This window comes from Coregonus clupeaformis, chromosome 18, assembly GCF_020615455.1.
Source record: "Coregonus clupeaformis isolate EN_2021a chromosome 18, ASM2061545v1, whole genome shotgun sequence".
Taxonomy (NCBI): Eukaryota; Metazoa; Chordata; class Actinopteri; order Salmoniformes; family Salmonidae; genus Coregonus; species Coregonus clupeaformis.
The window spans coordinates 54,141,737-54,162,715 of NC_059209.1; the positions used below are offsets into that span (position 1 = coordinate 54,141,737).

Genomic DNA, 20,979 nt, shown 5'->3' on the forward strand with positions numbered 1-20,979 from the left:
AGGAAGAGGTTCTTAACCAAGAGACCAAATTAAGCAAAAATAGAATTCAAAATAATAACAAATTATATAGATTTGCATAGGTCTCAATAATTACGAATGGCTTAAATTTGTTGTTTTAAGTTACTGTGTGGCAAGTTGGTGAGGTGTACAGTGGGGGAAAAAAGTATTTAGTCAACCACCAATTGTGCAAGTTCTCCCACTTAAAAAGATGAGAGAGGCCTGTAATTTTCATCATAGGTACACGTCAACTATGACAGACAAAATGAGATTTTTTTTCTCCAGAAAATCACATTGTAGGATTTTTAATGAATTTATTTGCAAATTATGGTGGAAAATAAGTATTTGGTCAATAACAAAAGTTTCTCAATACTTTGTTATATACCCTTTGTTGGCAATGACACAGGCCAAACGTTTTCTGTAAGTCTTCACAAGGTTTTCACACACTGTTGCTGGTATTTTGGCCCATTCCTCCATGCAGAACTCCTCTAGAGCAGTGATGTTTTGGGGCTGTCGCTGGGCAACACGGACTTTCAACTCCCTCCAAAGATTTTCTATGGGGTTGATATCTGGAGACTGGCTAGGCCACTCCAGGACCTTGAAATGCTTCTTACGAAGCCACTCCTTCGTTGCCCGGGCGGTGTGTTTGGGATCATTGTCATGCTGAAAGACCCAGCCACGTTTCATCTTCAATGCCCTTGCTGATGGAAGGAGGTTTTCACTCAAAATCTCACGATACATGGCCCCATTCATTCTTTCCTTTACACGGATCAGTTGTCCTGGTCCCTTTGCAGAAAAACAGCCCCAAAGCATGATGTTTCCACCCCCATGCTTCACAGTAGGTATGGTATTCTTTGGATGCAACTCAGCATTCTTTGTCCTCCAAACACGACGAGTTGAGTTTTTACCAAAAAGTTATATTTTGGTTTCATCTGACCATATAACATTCTCCCAATCCTCTTCTGGATCATCCAAATGCACTAGCAAACTTCAGACGGGCCTGGACATGTACTGGCTTAAGCAGGGGGACACGTCTGGCACTGCAGGATTTGAGTCCCTGGCGGCGTAGTGTGTTACTGATGGTAGGCTTTGTTACTTTGGTCCCAGCTCTCTGCAGGTCATTCACTAGGTCCCCCCGTGTGGTTCTGGGATTTTTGCTCACCGTTCTTGTGATCATTTTGACCCCACGGGGTGAGATCTTGCGTGGAGCCCCAGATCGAGGGAGATTATCAGTTGTCTTGTATGTCTTCCATTTCCTAATAATTGCTCCCACAGTTGATTTCTTCAAACCAAGCTGCTTACCTATTGCAGATTCAGTCTTCCCAGCCTGGTGTATGTCTACAATTTTGTTTCTGGTGTCTTTTGACAGCTCTTTGGTCTTGGCCATAGTGGAGTTTGGAGTGTGACTGTTTGAGGTTGTGGACAGGTGTCTTTTATACTGATAACAAGTTCAAACAGGTGCCATTAATACAGGTAACGAGTGGAGGACAGAGGAGCCTCTTAAAGAAGAAGTTACAGGTCTTTGAGAGCCAGAAATCTTGCTTGTTTGTAGGTGACCAAATACTTATTTTCCACCATAATTTACAAATAAATTCATAAAAAATCCTACAATGTGATTTTCTGGATTATTTTTCTTAATTTGTCTGTCATAGTTGACATGTACATATGATGAAAATTACAGGCCTCTCTCATCTTTTTAAGTGGGAGAACTTGCACAATTGGTGGCTGACTAAATACTTTTTTTCCCCACTGTATAGATTCACTGCCACCACAGCCCCTCTAGCTAATAAATCAAGTGTAAACCTCACATGCCAGGATTTTGGCTTAACTTAAGTGCCATTTTTCCTTCTTCGCCAAACTGTTAAATCTCCCTCAGGTCGGGCCTTCTGGGTTGTGTGTGTGTGTGTGTGTGTGTGTGTGTGTGTGTGTGTGTGTTTATAACTGCTCACAGAAACCAGTCAGATTAAATGGGTATTATTAAGTGGGTATTATTGCCGCCTGCCTCCTGCCTGTATCTCCCGTAGTGTTGCCTTTGTGTTATTACCACAGCGATAATGGAACAGCTTAATTAATCTACTGCTGGTTCCCACAGAGACAGTCCAGGAATAACACATTTCTCTGTGTGTGTGTGTGTGTAAGTATGTGTGTGTGTGGACTTGTTTAACTATATTTGTGGGGACCAGAAGTCCCCACAAGAATAGTAAACAAACAAACATTTTGTTAGTCCCCACAAGGTCAAATGCAATGTCTAGGGGGGTTAAGGTTAGAATTAGTGTTAGGTTTAGGAGCTAGGGTTAGTGTTAGGGTTAAGGTTAGGTTTTGGGGTTATGTTTAGGGTAAGGGTTAGAGGTTAGGGAAAATAGGATTTTGAATGGGACTGAATTTTGTGTCCCCACAAGGTTAGTTGTACAAGACTGTGTGTGTGTGTGTGTGTGTGTGTGTGTGTGTGTGGGGGGGGGGGGGGGCAAACTCAGTTGGTTGCGGGTAAAATCGTTTTTTTAAATACAGACATGAGAAACATACTGTATCACAAAAATTGCTTTCGCATATTCAATAAATGCATTGTAACTTGTACAGTATGAAGGCCCCAGAATGTTGCCATAGATAATAGATTAATAATAATAATGCTGTGAAATAAATGTAGGCTATCACTCGGATGCAGCCCATCTCACCCCGCGCTGCCTGCTATGTCCTGCTAAGATCCATATCGCAAGCTGTTGACTTGTGGGTCCCGTCCGTCGGCATACCACTGACTGACCCTAACCACCTCTGTGCTTCGGCCCCTGATAGTGTGTGTGATTGTGGGCCGGTGGGGCCGCGGGCGGGCTCTTGTTCCCTCTCTTACACAGGCGGAGGGGTGATCCGTATGAAAGGCCTCAGGAACCTGGGTGATAAACAGCCATTGTTCTCCTGAGAGCTTGATGAAACAGAGAGGGATGTCTGGCCACGCCGCCTGCTGCGGAGATATGAGGTCCTGCCACCATACACAATAGATCAGTGTTGTAGTACTCCAGTCTCGAGTCCGGTCTCGAGACAATATATTGAGTGTCTCGGTGTCGGATACATTTGTACTTGGTCTTGACTTGACAGTGAGGACTCGTAATTTCTTCCAAAGACCAGCTGAGTAAAAAACTCATAATTATCAGCTTCCATTCAGTCAGCGGATAAAACCGCTTCGCCGGGCCAAATATATACACTCCTTTTTTGAAACATTATCTTAACAGCCTTTATCTGTTATAGACATGTTTGCGCAGTGGTGAACCTATAGGGCCATTGGTGTAGTGGAGGGTATACGCACTTTTTTTTCAGTCGGCATTGTGTATACTCACTTCTTAATCTCTACTGATGCGTATCAAGGTAGTGAAGTGGACGTATACGACTTATCAATTAGGTAGTACAATAGAGAAATCATGCACAAAGTAGCCTACACAATCGCAAATCACGTGAAATATATTCACATGCGCTCCGCACACATATCCTAGCTTCAGCGAAATATAATCTGCAGGCAGCAAGAGTACACAGCTCTCAACTGGTTGTCACATGGAGCAGCTCACAGAAGAATGACATCGGTAGCCGGTAGGGTAGGAAAGACATTTCAATTTATGATATCTACGAGTAAATGCTAACTAAGGCAACAATGGGTATGCAAACCAGGTATTAAAAAAGTTTAGTCCCAAGTGTTGGTAAGTAGGCTATTTGTGATGCGCAGTTGTCATCATGCACTGTTTGCATCAGTGGCGTAGACATGGATGGGCCTGGGTGGACAGAGGCCCACCCATTGGGAAGCCAGGCCCTGACAAGCTTACCCAATCAGATTGATGTGGTTTGAAGCATTGTGGACTTAGACCATCACGATTTTGAGAGTGAAAATCTGAAAAATCTATAGGAAAACTCATTAAAAAACCATTGGAAAGCATAGGATTTTTCACACAGGGTGCCTTTCCTTCGCTGGGTGGGCCGTTTGGGAACTTTTTGGCAAAATTAGTATACCCACTTCTCCAGGCACCACTACACCACTGCATAGGGCCGATGGAAAGACAGCAGTCACACACAGCATGATGTTAAAGGATAAGCAGTCCATAAACTCTGACATAATAAGCCAGTAGGTACACACAAAGTAACCTGTGACCTAGAGTTTAAAGTGGAACTGACAGCATTTTAACTACTTTGCAGATATGAAACAAACACAATCATAATATCAGTAAAAAATTTAAAAGTCCCAGTTTTTATGCTACAAAACCAAGAGGTTTTAAAAATAGGTTATATTTGATTCAACGTTCCATGACGTACACGAAGGCGTTGTTGGCAGAATAGATGGATGCAGTTCAATGCATGATTAATATAATTCACCAATACATTTCTTGGTAGTCCAAAAAATATTGCTATCAGGTTGTAAATCACAGCTTGCCTGATACATTGTTTGCTGCCTCCATTCGGGATGCACTGTTTCAGTTTCAATGACTCAGTATTCTGGACAAAAACGGACGAATGTAACTAATGCTGGGAATGTCAATACAATCAAACTAGCAAGGGCAATGAACAAAAGTCAGTCATAACGTATGGAGGACTAAAAGTGCCACAATTAAATAAATAAATACACCATTAAATAATTACTTAAATGTGTCATTAATTAATTCAAATTAGAATTAAATACATAAATGTGTAATTAAATGTATCATTAATTAATTCAAATACCGATTCATTTTATGTAAAATACATATATAATTATTTCACTATTTACATTTACATTTCATGATCCTGCATTGCAGTGATTCATGAATTACTTAAAACTGTCAAACTGACCCATCAAAGTCAGTGGGCGGGGCTAACGCGAATCTAGTCTGATCCATTGCTTTGGTCTGAAGTAGAGTAGGCCAACCTGGATAGAGACAATGGAGGATCTCCGTGAACTTTCCAGGGAGTTGGTTAGAGACATTTTAAACTTAGCAGAGGATGTAGAAGCAGGACCTGCTGACATTATCCGGAATTGATTTGTCTTGGCTTGATGCAGAGGGTAACCAATCAGGCGTTAGGTTCCGCCTACCAACTTTTGATGGGTCAGTTTGACAGTTTTAAGTAATTCAGGAAGCACTCCAACGCAGGACCATGAAATGTAAATGTAAATAGTGAAATTATTATATATGTATTTTACATAAAATGAATCGGTATTTGAATTAATTAATGACACATTTAATAACACATTTATGTATTTAATTCTAATTTTAATTAATTAATGACACATTTAAGTAATTATTTAATGGTGTATTTATTTATTTAATTGTGGCACTTTTAGTCCTCCATAATAACGTGGCTACTGTATTTTATTTATGTAGCAAGCTAAAAACACGGAGCCTAACGTTAGCTAACTGCTAGGAGGATGTCATGTCATGTCATGCGATTGGAGGAGTGGGTGAGTGACTGACTTTTTCCCCTCATATCGTTTTTCGGTGGCTAAACACAGCTAGAGACGCATGTATCATTTGGTTAGCTAGCAAGAACTTGAACGACTGTTATCCAGTTAGCATATCTCTTGCATTCGCAAATTCATTCTAGCTATCTACTACGATTTCAGAGCATTCTTGTCTGAGTGTGCTAGAGCGCAGAACAACTGATGAATTTACGAACGCGCAACACCCGCTGAATATGACCGGTGTCAGTAAACGTAGGCAAAGAAAGTAATAGTTAGTCAAAAACTCTCGAGATTACATGTAAACAGCCTAACCAGTTCTGCTACGGCGAGTAAAATGGTCAGAGTGAGGTGTTTTCTCATTTGTGTCTGGAAGTAGCTAGCTAGCAAGCTAGCCAACTTTAGCTGGTTAGCTTGGTTGTGACAAGCATGCATTGGCAGGCAAGCTGCAGAAGGACGAGGAGGCTACAATTCCCCATCGTTTTATCAGTGCATTTTTGACGGCCAACTAGCTGAAAAAGTTTAAGAGGGTTTATCTAATGTTCCTTCGTTAGATTTGAGCTAATCTTGCTCTGGCTAGCATTAGCTGTTGATCTTATTGTTGTTGATGTGCATAACTGAGGGAGAGAGAGCCTACTTTTTCATGGTTGTTTGATCAATAGGACTGTAAAGTTCCCAAATGTAAGAGGACTCCCGTGGTGTTTACATATTTACAGAAATACATTCAGGTGTATTTTTTGGCTTTTGGCAAATTAATGCGTTCTAATGATCGAAAGTCGCGCTGTTGCAACTGTTGCAAACACACAGTAAAGTTAAAAGTGAATGATGGCAGGCCCATGTGGCAAATGGCTTGTTTGTATAAAGGCCTACTGTAGCTCTGACTGGATATAGCTCTGACTAGTCTGTGTAGACTCCGGTCCTGGACAAGACAGATGTTTTTATTCGGTTTTATTTACTGCAGTGTCTATTAATTGTCCAAACGCACGGCCGCTTTCCCACTCTATATTGCTATAGAATTTTCACAAATGCCTTAGTTTACGTAATTCCCAAACGTTCTAAGAATTTATGAAAACGTGAAAATGACCATATCTAAGTGGTTGCTTGTCAGATTTTTTTTTTAAGTGTCATATTCTTTCTGGGGGTGTATATGAACAGATTGTAATACGATTTCATGTTGCTAAAATACTGTCAGTTCCACTTTAAATGCAACAATGTTTCACACAAGTTATTTTCAAAGAGATGGTTAACAGCAAGCACCCTGCAATAAGCACCCTGCAATAATAAACACAGTTCCACTCACCAGGAGAAGATAACAAATTGCAACTGCATCCTCTTTGATGACACCTGCTGCAGCCGCTGCAAACTAGCCGACAACAAAAGCTAGCTAGCTAAACCATGGGAAAACTACTGCTCGCTATTGCGCAGTGAGCTGTTGGCCTTCAAGAAGGCAGAAGTTTCCATACGTTTTAGTAAAAACTGATATTTCTTTCTCTTCAGTGTTAACCCTTTCCAACAGAAATTGAAGAGATTAAATCAGAACATCATTGAAAATAATAATATAACTATCATTATTATTATAATAATATTATTATAATGATTATTTTATAAATCCTTAGTCCTTCTCTGAAGGCGTAGAAGGCCCATTGTTCCCCACTGTGTTTGGGTTAGTAATAATTTGTAGAGTGGCTCTATTTTCCCTCAGCATGCATTTCTTCACTATTCTGAATGTCTAAAGAATCCATATGTTGTTCTGAAATATGAACACAGAAATACTGGACATTTTGAACTCTTATTATGGTGGTGATTTGACAAAATTACAATCATGGTCTTGAATTGGGCTCGCATTTTTATGGTCTCGGTCCTGGTCTTGAATCGGTCTCGCTTTAGGTGGTCTGGAACACAACACTGCAATAGATGTATCTTCATCACTCTTTAATGGATTCCAGACAATATTAAAGTGTCAGATATGGGACACACTCCTGAAAAATATTTTGTTACTTTTATTTTCTTGTGTTTTTGAAATAAAGTTACATAACAGGGTTCAGTAGTCTTTGGCTGTGCTTGACATCTTACTCTAGTGCCATAGAGTAGAGCAGCAGGAGCCTAACTAAACAAACCTGGTCCTTAATGTAATGTGGAGGTCTGGGAACCAAGTTGTTGTCCGCCCCTTTTCTGCTCCATCCGTTGACTGTGATAAAGAGTTAATGGGGATTTCGGTGAGTGACTAGATGTGAGTGCAAGCTTAGAGTGCCCTAGTGTGGATGCTGTCAGTGTCATTATTCAGAATGCTGGTGAGAGTGACTACTGCATGTTAATAGTAGTACTATAGTAAGACTTATGAGTGTAGGCCTGGTGGTGAATGATTATACAGTTGTTGTCTCAAAAGCAGAGATGGTAAGATAGCCTGGGTGCCAGTCTGCTTCTGCTTAAACAACGCTACATTGTTACCTTGCCAACAACAAAAACAAGTTGACTAAAGCAGAAACAGACTTGCACCCAGGCTAATGTTAGTGTTGAGTGACTTACATTATATTTTGTTTTCAGGTTCAGGCGACCAGCAGCAGTAACCATGTCTCAGTCTGCAGAGAAAGGGAAGGTGAGTGTACCCCTAATTCTTTAGTACGCACACGCCCTAACCCAGGCACTCAGAGAGGACATCCTGTATAAACAGCTGTTTCATCAGCAGCTTTATTGCTTTTAGGATTTTCTCCTCCATTTAATCTCAATTTACACCAGCCATCTAAAGGCTGGAGATGAAGAATGTCAGGGAGGAGAGCGATATATTGTCACATGCTTCGTAAAAAACGGGTGTAGACTAACAGTGAAACGCTTACTTACAGGGCCTTTCCCCAAAATGCATAGAGAGAAAACAAATAAATTATAGAAAATGTATGACACAAGGAATAAATACACAATGAGTAATGATAACTTGGCTATATACACGGGGGTACCAGTACTGAGTTGATGTGCAGGGGTACAAGGTAATTGAGGTAGATGTGTACATACAGGTAGGGATAAAGTGACTAGGAAACAGGATGGACAATAAACAGTAACAGCAGCGAATCTGATGAGTCAAAAGAGTTAGTGCAAAAAAGGGTAAATGCAGATAGTCTGGGTAGCTATAGGTTTACTATTTAACTATTTAGCAGTCTTATGGCTTGGGGGTAGAAGCTGTTCAGGGTCCTGTTGGTTCCAGACTTGGTGCATCGGTACCACTTGCCGTGAGGTAGCAGAGAGAACAGTCTATGACTTGGGTGGCTGGAGTCTTTGACAATTTTTAGGGCCTTCCTCTGACACCACCTGGTATAGAGGTCCTGGATGGCAGGGAGCTCGGCCCCAGTGATGTACTGGGCTATACGCACCACCCTCTAGAGCCTTGCGGTCGGATGCCAAGCAGTTGCCATACCAAGCGGTGATGCAGCCAGTCAAGGTGCTCTCAATGGTGCAGCTGTAGAACGTTTTGAGGATCTGAGGGCCCATGCCAAATCTTTTCTGCATCCTGAGGGGGAAGAGGCGTTATCGTGCCCTCTTCACGACTGTGTTGGTGTGTGTGGACCATGATAATTCCTTAGTGATGTGGACACCAAGGAACTTGAAGCTCTCGCCCTGCTCCACTACAGCGCTGTCGATGTGGATGGGGGCCATTTCCTGTAGTCCATGATCAGCTCCTTTGTCTTGCTGATGTTGAGGGAAAGGTTGTTGTCCTGGCACCACGCTGCCAGGTCTCTGACCTCCTCCCTGTAGGCCGTCAGTGATCAGGCCTACCACCGTCATATCGTCTGCAAACCTAATGATGGTGTTGGAGTTGTGTGCGGCCACGCAGTCGTGGGTGATGTGGGATTACAGGAGGGGACAAGGCACGCAACCCTGAGGGGCCCCCGTGTTAAGGGTTAGCGTGACGGATGTGTGGTTGCCTACCCTCACCACCTGGGGGTAGCCAGTCAGGAAGTCCAGGATTCAGTTGCAGAGAGAGGTGTTTCATCTCAGGGTCCTTAGCTTAATGATGAGCTTGGAGGGCACTATGGTGTTGAACGCTGAGCTGTAGTCAATGAACAGCATTCTCACGTAGGTGTTCCTTTTGTCCAGGTGGTACAATAGAGATTGCATCGTCTGTGGTTCTGTTGGGGCAGTATGCGAATTGGTGTGGGTCCATTTGTGTGGGATGACGGTGTTGATGTGATCCATGACCAGCCTTTCAAAGCATTTCATGGCTACAGATGTGAGTGCTACAGTGCGATAGTCATTTAGAAAGGTTACTTTGGCATTCTTGGGCACAGGGAATAGGGTGGTCTGCTTGAAACATCTAGGTATTACAGACTGGGTCAGGGAGAGGTTGAACATGTCAGTGAAGACACTTGCCAGCTGGTCAGTGCACGTCCTGGTAATCTGTCTGGCCCTGCGGCCTTGTGAATGTTAACCTTTTTATAGGTCTTACTCACATCAGCTATGGAGAGCTTGATCACGCAGTTGTCTGGACCAGCTGGTGCTCTCATGCATGGTTTAGCAAGCATAGAAGATATTTAGCTCGTCTGGTAGATTTGCATCACTGGACAACTCGCGGCTGGGTTTCCCTCTGTAATCCGTGATAGTTTACAAGCCCTGCCACATCCGACAATGCGTCAGAGCTGGTGTAGTAGGATTCGATCTTGGTCCAGTATTGATGCTTTGCCTGTTTGATGATTTGTTGGAGCGTGTAGCGGGATTTCTTATAACCGTCCGGATTAGTGTCCCGCTCCTTGAAAGCAGCAGCTCTAGCCTAGATGTTGCCTGTAATCCATGGCTTCTGGTTGGGATATTTACGTACAGTCACTGTGTGGACGTCGTCATCGATGCACTTATTAATGAAGCCGGTGACTGATGTGGTAAAGTCCTCCATGCCATCGGATGAATCCCGGAACATATTCCAGTCTGCGCTAGCGAAACAGTCCTGTAGCTTAGCATCAGTTTCATCGGACCGCTTCCGTATTGAGTGTGTCACTGGTACTTCCTGTTTGAGTTTTTGCTTGTAAGCAGGAATCAAGAGAATTAAGTTATGGTCAGATTTGCCAAATGGAGGGCGAGGGAGAGCATTTTATGCGTCTCTGTGTGTGGAGTAAAGGTGATCTAGAGTTTTTTTGCCTCTAGTTGCACAGGCGACAAGCTGGTAGAAATGAGGTTCTAGGAGTGCCGCCTCTGGGTGATGGTTTTCTTGTTTGCTTATGGCCCTATACAGCTCATTGAGTGCGGTCTTAGTGCGATCATCGGTTTGTGCTGGTAAATATAGATAAACTCTCTTGGTAAGTAGTATGGTCTACGTATAGAAAAACCAGCTAGATTTATATTTACCATGTCCTTGTTCAGCCACGACTCTAGAGAAACATAGGATCTTACAGTTCTTCAGATCACGTTGATAGGATAGTCTTGAACGGAGCTCATCCAGTTTATTCTCCAGTGATTGCACGTTTGCCAATAGAACGGAGGGTAGAAGCGTCTTATCAGGTATCCCGCACGCCGGCCTCTATAGCGCCGTCTCCTCCTCCTTCGAGGTTGGGGATTTGGGCCTGGTCTGGGATAATCAATGTCTTTCGCTTCCTACTCATTGAAGTAGAAGTCCTCGTCCAAATTGAGGTTAGTGATAGCTGTTCTGATGTCCAGAAGCTCTTTTCGGTCATAGGAAACGATGGCGGCAACATTATGTACAAAAAAATACTAAAAGAAACAATTTGTCAGTAGCCTGCAAAACGGACGCTATTCCCTCCAGCGCCATTCTACTACACAGAGTGGGAGGGAAGCGAAACAATTTAAGACACTTCTTCCAATGCAAATCCTACTGAGTTATAATGCATTATCGTTATAACCATGTGTTTGTCAGTTCCCCGAGGCGGCAGGATATGTGGGTTTTGCCAACCTACCCAACCAGGTGCACAGGAAGTCAGTGAAGAAGGGATTTGAGTTCACCCTCATGGTTGTTGGTGAGTATGACCTATTCTACAACTATGTTGATTCAATTCAGGAGAATTCAAGAGAAGCTCACCTACACAGTAGTTATTTTGTGCCAGAATGCTGTTGTATAGTTGAGGGCTGTGTCCAAGATGGCATCGTATTCCCTATATAGTGCACTACTTTTGACCAGAGCCCTAGGCCCTGGTCAAAAGTAGTGCACAAAATACGGAATAGGGTGCCATTTGGGACGCAACCTTGTAGATGTATAGATCCTAGAATGATCAGGCCCGGTCCGTATTTCTGCAGGAGAGTCTGGTTTGGGCAAGTCTACGCTGATCAACAGCCTGTTTCTGACAGACCTCTACCCAGAGCGATACATCCCTGGGGCCGCAGGTACACTCACACTCACTCACTAATAATGGAGAAATGTCTGTTCTGCTGTCTCGGGTATAGTATTGCCTGGAGTGGAATGTTAAGAATTATCGTTTGTATTAGTCTTTCAAAGGCCCATCCCCTCCTCATGACTTAGATTATTGGCCAGTCTGTAAAACAACCTCCAGCTCCTACCGCTTTTGTGTTTGTAGTTCTGAAGGGATGGGATAGGTGTAAGCAGTATTGTAATGGCTTCAGCATTGGGCAATATTGATCGTACAAAAAAAACACGATTTGAAATCATGTGAAAACTTGTTTTTGGAACACTTACGTTTTCACGTGTAGTTTCATGTTATCACATGTTGCTTTACATGTTGTCACATGTTATGTTATAACTTCACATAAGATCATATGTGATCACATGAAAACTTGTGTTTTTGGAACACTTTTTACATGTTCACATGTGATATTCATGTGTTTTTTCCATAAGGGTGCTTACACCTGTCCAGCTGCTTAAGATCTGCAGAAGGGGTTAGGGGCTGCCTGGGTTTGTTTTCAACTTGGATATTTTTTCCAGAGGCTTGGCTTAGGCAGGCTTTAGAGTCACAAGGAACAGAAGCTTTGATCTGAAAAGTAATGAAACTACTTAATTATAATGCTGTGTCCCCCGGGATCCCTCTAAGCTTAACCTAGTGTGTTACACCCAACTAAATATTATTTATTTTGTCTCTCCCTCTGTAGAGAAGATCGAGCGGACGGTGCAGATAGAAGCCAGTACGGTGGAGATTGAGGAGAGGGGTGTGAAACTCCGCCTTACTGTGGTCGACACCCCCGGATATGGAGACGCCATCAACAGCCAGGACTGGTGGGTGGATGGGGGGGGGGGAGTCAACTTGTTTGCCCTCCTGTACTCCCATCCTCTTTTACTCTTTCTCTCAAATTTCCTCTCACCTTCCTCCTCCACCCTCTCTTTCCTACCTCTCCTTCCCAATCTTTCATTCGCCCTTTCGCCATTTCCTCAGCCTCCTCCCCTTTGTCTGTTTGTGTGTGTGTGTGCAGGGTTTGTTCTGGATCAAAAAGGCGCTTAGGTGGTAGGTGTGGCAATGGGTGCGGACGTTGTGTCAGTGCTGCTGAATTTAAAGGCCCTGTGCAGTCAGAAACGTGATTTTTCTGTGTTTTATATACATTTCCACACTATGAGGTTGGAATAATACTGTGAAATTGTGAAAATTATGATAACACCCTTTTAGTGTAAGAGCTGTTTGAAAAGACTGCCTGAAATTTCAGCCTGCTTTGGTGGGATGGAGTTTTGGCCTGCCTGATGACATCACCAGGCAGTAATTAGTTAATAGACCAATAAGAAAGAGAGTACATTTCTGCCAATAACAGCTAGTTTTCAGTTTTCTCCTCCCCACTCAGACCACTCCCAGACAGTCATAGCCAAATTCTTGCTTGAGAAATTGCTCTTCCTAAGAAGACATTTTGGTTTCTTTTTGAAAACAATCAAAGTAAGGTGCTTTGTTACCCAGAAATGATTTGATATCGAGAAAAATAGTGTGCAAAGCTGTCAGCAAGGCAAAGGGTGGGTATTTAAAATATATTTTGATTTGTTTAACACTTTTCTGGTTACTACATGATTCCATATGTGTTATTTCATAGTTTTGATGTCTTCACTATTATTCTACAATGTAGAAAATAGTACAAATAAAGAAAAACCCTTGAATGAGTAGGTGTGTCCAAACAACAATAACAGCACTTACAGTTGACTGGGGCAGCTCTAGCAGGGCAGACATTTGACTAACTGACTTATTGGAAAGCTGGCATCCTATAACGGTGCCTTGTTGAAAGTCACTGAGCTCTTCAGTAAGGACATTCTACTGCCAATGTTTGTCTAAGTTGAATGCACCAATTTGTAAGTCGCTCTGGATAAGAGCGTCTGCTAAATGACTTAAATGTAAATATGGAGATTGCATGGCTGTGTGCTTCATTTTATACACCTGTCAGCAACGGGTGTGGCTGAAATAGCTGAATCCACTAATTTGAAGGGGTGTCCACATACTTTTGTATATTTAGTGTATTTTTCTACCCATCCCCTGATCTGTGCCTTTCCACAACATTGTCCCGGAGTTCTTTTGAAAGCTCCTTGGTGCCCATGGTTGAGTGTTTGCTTTGCAATTCACTACCAAGCATAGGGAAGCTACAGGAACGGCTGAATTTATCCTAAAATCATGGCCAATTTACTTGGTGTGTGATTTTGAAGGTGATTGGTTACACCTGAGATAATTTTGGATTGCTATTATAAGGGGGTGGGGAGGGGGGGTGGCGGCCCGCTAAAGGATTTCAATGGCAGAAAAATCCCTGTGTGTGTATTGGTATACAGTGAGGGAAAAACGTATTTAATCCCCTGCTGATTTTGTACGTTTGCCCACTGACAAAGAAATTATTAGACTATAATTTTAATGGTAGGTTTATTTGAACAGTGAGACAGAATAACAACAAAAAAATCCAGAAAAACGCATGTCAAAAATGTTATAAATTGATTTGCATTTTAATGAGGGAAATAAGTATTTGACCCCCTCTCAATCAGAAAGATTTCTGGCTCCCATGTGTCTTTTATACAGGTAACAATCTGAGATTAGGAGCACACTCTTAAAGGGAGTGCTCCTAATCTCAGCTTGTTACCTGTATAAAAGACACCTGTCCACAGAAGCAATCAATCAATCAGATTCCAAACTCTCCACCATGGCCAAGACCAAAGAGCTTGCCAAGGATGTCAGGGACAAGATTGTAGACCTACACAAGGCTGGAATGGGCTACAAGACCATCGGCAAGCAGCTTGGTGAGAAGGTGACAACAGTTGGTGCGATTATTCGCAAATGGAAGAAACACAAAAGCACTGTCAATCTCCCTCGACCTGGGGCTCCATGCAAGATCTCACCTCGTGGAATTGCAATGATCATGAGAACGGTGAGGAATCAGCCCAGAACTACACGGGAGGATCTTGTCAATGATCTCAAGGCAGCTGGGCCCATAGTCACCAAGAAAACAATTGGTAACACACTACGCCGTGAAGGACTAAAATCCTGCAGCGCCTGCAAGGTCCCCCTGCTCAAAAAAGCACATATACAGGCCCGTCTGAAGTTTGCCAATGAACATCTGAATGATTCAGAGGAGAATTGGGTGAGAATGTGGTGGTCAGATGAGACCAAAATCGAGCTCTTTGGCATCAACTCAACTCGCCGTGTTTGGAGGAGGAGGAATGCTGCCTATGACCCCAAGAACACCATCCCCACCATCAAACATGGAGGTGGAAACATTATGCTTTGGGGGTGTTTTTCTGCTAAGGGGACAGGACAACTTCACCGCATCAAAGGGACGATGGACGGGGCCATGTACCGTCAAATCTTGGGTGAGAACCTCCTTCCCTCAGCCAGGGCATTGAAAATGGGTTGTGGATGGGTATTCCAGCATGACAATGACCCAAAACACATGGCCAAAGCAACAAAGGAGTGGCTCAAGAAGAAGCACATTAAGGTCCTGGAGTGGCCTAGCCAGTCTCCAGACCTTAATCCCATAGAAAATCTGTGGAGGGAGCTGAAGGTTCGAGTTGCCAAATGTCAGGCTCAAAACCTTAATGACTTGGAGAAGATCTGCAAAGAGGAGTGGGACAAAATCCCTCCTGAGATGTGTGCAAACCTGGTGGCCAACTACAAGAAACGTCTGACCTCTGTGATTGCCAACAAGGGTTTTGCCACCAAGTACTAAGTCATGTTTTGCAGAGGGGTCAAATACTTATTTCCCTCATTTAAAATGCAAATCAATTTATAACATGTTTGAAATGCGTTTTCCTGGATTTTTTGTTGTTGTTATTCTGTTTCTCACTGTTCAAATAAACATACCATTAAAAGTATAGATTGATCATTTCTTTGTCAGTGGGCAAACGTACAAAATCAGCAGGGGATCAAATACTATTTTCCCTCACTGTACCTATGTCTGTGTGTATGAGTGTGTGTACAATAGTTGATGATGGCAGGAGCAGTGATTCTTCCCGTTCCCTTGCCCCCTCAGCTGCTGTGTGGGCTCTCTCACTCCCTCTCTCCCTCCACCTCTCGCTCTCCTCCCCTCAGCTCCATTTCCTGTTGATTGTCCTGACATGCCTGTGTTTGTGCCTGTGGTTGAGTGGACGTTGAAATCAAATAAACAACAAAAAATGGTCACATGCTTAGTAAACAACAGGTGTAGACTAACAGAGAAATGCTTACTTACAGGTCCTTTACTAACCATGCAGAGTTAAAGATGAAGATAGAAAAAGATAGATATAGAAACCAGGGTTGTTACCACTGGCAGTGGTCTAAGGGCTAGGTTGAGTGCAATAGAGCAGGTTAGCAGCTCGGTGGCGTCAGTGACAACAAAGGGGCAACAGTAGCAGGTGATAAGGATATGCTAAGATCCAGAGTTGGGATCATTCCATTTCAATCTAATTTCAATTAATCTCAGTTAAATTGGACAAGGCATTTTTTCACAGTAGTGGCTTGAGTTGTCTGGAGTTGATACGGAATGAACCCCAACACTGCCTGGGTCCAACTGGGTGATGTGAATATAGGTCAGAGGTAATCTACATCCCAAATGGCACCCTATTCCCTATATAGTGCACTACTTTTGACCAGAGTAGTGCACTATACAGGGAATAGGGTGCCATTTGGGAAGCAGACTTTGTGTTGATGTTACTTCTGTTTGGGGGGTAAGCTGTAGCTAATGACCATGTGACCACGCCTAGTGGCCCTGCAGGAAGTAATCAGAGAAAGCAGGTCAGATGACAGAGATAGGCTACATCTCAATAATCTGAAATGGCTTCTTTTTCTGGTCTACTTTCCTCCATGTTGCTGTCTGTTATCGCTGGTTTTCATATCAGTGCAGATGAAGTAGGAAAGGTGAGGAGAAAAAGCAAGTTTAGGCTTTTGAGTTGCACCCACTTTGTGAATATTTAAAGTATATACAGTGTATATACTGCCAAGGCTACAAAGACCCACAATCTATTTCTGGAGGTGGTCTTCAAGTTCACACAATGTCTCTGGTCGGTTTGTGTTTGATTTTTGTGTGTGTGTTTTGTTTGTGTGTGTGTGTGTGTGTCCTCAGCTTTAAGACTATCATCCAGTACATTGATAACCAGTTTGAGCGTTACCTTCATGACGAGAGTGGCCTAAACCGCAGGCACATCGTAGACAACAGAGTCCACTGCTGCTTCTACTTCATCTCTCCTTTTGGACACGGGTAAACACACACACACACACACACACACACACACACACAGCTACTTCTTACCACTATTTAGACTGGGTAGTGGGAACATAATCACTTTATATTTATCTGTATTATATTTCTACCTGTCCCTGTATCTGTCCAGTCTGAAGCCTCTGGATGTGGAGTTCATGAAGGCCATTCACAGCAAGGTCAACATCGTCCCTGTCATCGCTAAGGCTGACACACTCACACTGAAAGAGAGAGACCGCCTTAAAAGGAGGGTGAGTGGGGCACACACGTATAAGTACACCACATATTCAATAGTTTTCCCTCATTCCCTTACGTTAAAATCTCTTTTTAAATACAGGTGTAAAAACATAGCATTGCCTGTCACTAAGATCATGATAGAACCAGTGGAATGTGAGATGAGGTTGTTGCCTGGATGTTGTGAGCTGCATCAGCATCACTAGCTGTTCTTGTTTGTGTCCTGAGCCATATGGTACTATCATCAGAACGTAGATTATAGAATAATAATCAGAGGCAGCTATCCAAGTCGGACATCGTGATTGTGTGTGAATACGCACACATCTGGCCTGTTTGTGTGCGTGTGCACATTTTTGATGATGCAGCTTGATTGCTGCTGGACAAAAGCAGGCTTCTTTAGAAGTGCAGAGAGAGAAAAGAAAGGGCGAGACAGGGAAAGAGAGAGGGGGAAAGAGAAAAGAGGGAGAGGGAGAAAGAGAAAGCACACATCTTGGTCAGTATCTCCTCCCAGATGCTTCCTATTGGAGCAGACCCAGGTGTCTGCCTGCCTGCACGCTCCCTGCTTTCTGATGTCTGGTCTGACATAACATACACATACACACACACACACACACACACACGCCCTTGTCCAACCCTTTGTGTTATTGTAGTCAGGTTACACTCTGGGCATCTCACATGCATTAGACCCTGTAATGCACGCGCGCACACACACACACACCAGGAGAGGTGTGTTAAGATTTCACTTTAATAACTCTACCTACATGTACATTTTATCTCAATTACCTCGACTAACCGGTGCCCCCGCACATTGACTCTGTACCGGTACCCCCTGTATATAGCCTCGCTACTGTTATTTTACTGCTGCCCTTTCATTATTTGTTTTATTTTATTTTTTATTAATTTTTTTAGGTATTCTTTCTTAAAACTGCATTGTTGCTTAAGGGCTTGTAAGTAAGCATTTCACTGTAAGGTCTACACCTGTTGTATTCGGCGCATGTGACAAATCAAATTTGATTTGATTAAGATGATATAGCCCATGCTAGGCAGAGGAGAATAAGGTTGTGTAAATAGGATTTCCTGCTTCTGTGATATCACTCCCCAACTCCGCTCATCCCCCTCTCCTCCACCCACCCAGCCCACCCAACAATGGTCCTGTTGCCTGATGATTAGATGTTTTGGTTTCTGCTCCTTTTGATTCTGTGTGTTTGAGTCACAGTTTGTTTAAATTTCTCTCTGGGATCAAACAGTGCCTTTCTCTCTGTGGTGGGAGAGATAGCAACCAGATCCGGACAGGGCTGACTCGTTGTGTGTGTGCGTGCATCTTATATAATCCTCTGGTGACATCCACCCAATATAATCAACAGTGAATATCTTATTGTCTAACTTCTGCCCTCTGCCCCTTTGTTTTGCCTGAGCTGTGTAGTTAGCTGTACTGCAACTACTGTGTACTGTATTTCCCCTCCCTAACCCCTGTACTGACAGTCCAGTCCCAGCTAGTAGTGTATGTTCAGTCCCAGAACCCCCACCAGCACTTCTTTCATACCCCAGAGACGTTGGTCTTTTCCCCCAGTGGGGAGGCCTCTGCCCCAGCCTGTATGTGGCCGGAGTGGGACCTGGCTGGCACTCAGGGCTGGAACGGCTCTCCTAGCTGGGCTCCGGTGGAGGATGGCAGACTCAGTCACTGTACAGCTGCTTTGTTGGAAGCCCAGGTCTGTACAGAGCTTGTTCTACGGGAGTGAGAGTGTATGTGTGCGCTTTGTTGAAGACACAGTCTGGTTGTGTAAAGTGCTGATGTTACATATTAGTAAACATTGTGGTGGGTGCTGAGGAGTATTTCTGTCTGTAATAAAGCCCTTTTGTGGGGAAAAACTCATTCCGATTGGCTGGGCCTGGCTCCCAAGTGGGTGGGCCTATGCCCTCCCAGGTCCACCCATGGCTGCGCCCCTGCCCAGTCATGTGAAGTCCATAGATTAGGGCCTGATTAATTTATTTAATGAACTGTAACTCAGCAAAATCTTTGAAATTGTTGCGTTTATATTTTTGTTCAGTATAGCTTTTACCATATCTGTATAGGGTGAGTGTTCTGACAACCACAGGGGATGGGCTGAGGTGAGAGAGGAAATATGCTTTGATAACATCTCACACCCTTTCCTGTTCAACTGTTTAAAACTGTCTGTTTGTCCAATTGGTTCCCTTAACAACTGTCAGTTAACAAGCAATTAGGATAAACTGAATAGATAGCCTACACACAGATGTGCACTCTAATACATCACAAACTCACATACAGTTTACCACAAACCTCTGCTGCTCCTCCGTAAACAACATTTATGAATTCCCCCATGCCCACATAGGCCTACCAGCACACACTTTTATTTTATTTTATTTTATTTAACCTTTATTTAACTAGGCAAGTCAGTTAAGGACAAATTCTTATTTACAATGACGGCCTACACCGGCCAAACCCGGACGACGCTGGGCCAATTGTGCGCCGCCCTATGGGACTCCCAATCACGGCCGGTTGTGATACAGCCTGGAATCGAACCAGGGGGTCTGTAGTGACGCCTCAAGCACTGAGATGCAGTGCCTTAGACCGCTGCGCCACTCGGGAGCCCACTGATTAAATAGGGATGGCATAATTGACACAGTCTGTATCAGGCTAATGGTAGTGAGTTCCTAGATAAATCATTATAGGCAGGAAGTGGAGGGGGCACTCGATTTCACAGGTCCAAATTTAACCATGGAACCAAGCTGTATTTCCAATTACACTTTGCTAAGCATAATTTTAATGTATTTTTAAAGGGGAAAAAATTTCTGATGCGACTGTGATTTGCTCATCTTGGGTCTACTTGTTGTCCTTTGTGCTATGTTTGTTTCCCAGTTTAATCAGATAAGTAATAGATTGCCATACCAGGGTAGTAGAATACCCCTCCCCTATTAGACTAGGGTAGTAGAATACCCCTCCCCTATTAGACTAGGGTAGTAGAATACCCCTCCACTGTTAGACTAGGGTAGTAGAATACCCCTCCACTGTTAGACTAGGGTAGTAGAATACCCCTCCCCTATTAGACTAGGGTAGTAGAATACCCCTCCCCTATTAGACTAGGGTAGTAGAATACCCCTCCCCTATTAGACTAGGGTAGTAGAATACCCCTCCACTGTTAGACTAGGGTAGTAGAATACCCCTCCCCTATTAGACTAGGGTAGTAGAATACCCCTCCCCTATTAGACTAGGGTAGTAGAATACCCCTCCACTGTTAGACTAGGGTAGTAGAATACCCCTCCCCTATTAGACAAGGGTAGTAGAATACCCCTCCCCTATTAGACTAGGGTAGTAGAATACCCCTCCCCTGTTAGACTAGGGTAGTAGAATACCCCTCCCCTATTAGACTAGGGTAGTAGAATACCCCTCCCCTGTTAGACTAGGGTAGTAGAATACCCCTCCCCTATTAGACTAGGGTAGTAGAATACCCCTCCCCTATTAGACTAGGGTAGTAGAATACCCCTCCCCTATTAGACAAGGGTAATAGAATACCCCTCCCCTATTAGACAAGGGTAGTAGAATACCCCTCCCCTGTTAGACTAGGGTAGTAGAATACCACTCCCTATTAGACTAGGGTAGTAGAATACCCCTCCACTGTTAGACTAGGGTAGTAGAATACCCTTCCACTGTTACACTAGGGTACTTCATTGAGTACCAGTCCTTCTATTGAAGTCAGAGAGGCAGCAGCCAAGAAGCTGCCACAAAAAGCCCTCTGCTGTAGAATGATTAATGACTC

General features: G+C 43.4%; 1 protein-coding gene across 2 annotated transcripts in view; it reads left to right on the plus strand.

Moving 5' to 3' along the window:
• Window positions 1–20,979, plus strand: part of LOC121573102 (septin-2) — a 46,657-nt gene that overhangs the window by 6,697 nt on the left and 18,981 nt on the right. The window contains exons 1-7 of one of the 2 annotated variants that reach the window (XM_041885112.2): window positions 2,852–2,968; window positions 7,949–8,000; window positions 11,256–11,355; window positions 11,633–11,719; window positions 12,440–12,563; window positions 16,835–16,969; window positions 17,103–17,220. In XM_041885112.2, the coding sequence (XP_041741046.1) occupies window positions 2,919–2,968; window positions 7,949–8,000; window positions 11,256–11,355; window positions 11,633–11,719; window positions 12,440–12,563; window positions 16,835–16,969; window positions 17,103–17,220 (666 nt within the window). In that variant the 5' untranslated portion in view covers window positions 2,852–2,918. Of the gene's footprint in view, window positions 1–2,851; window positions 2,969–7,948; window positions 8,001–11,255; window positions 11,356–11,632; window positions 11,720–12,439; window positions 12,564–16,834; window positions 16,970–17,102; window positions 17,221–20,979 lie in introns of those variants that run through there. The other variant, XM_041885113.2, reaches the window with a different exon arrangement.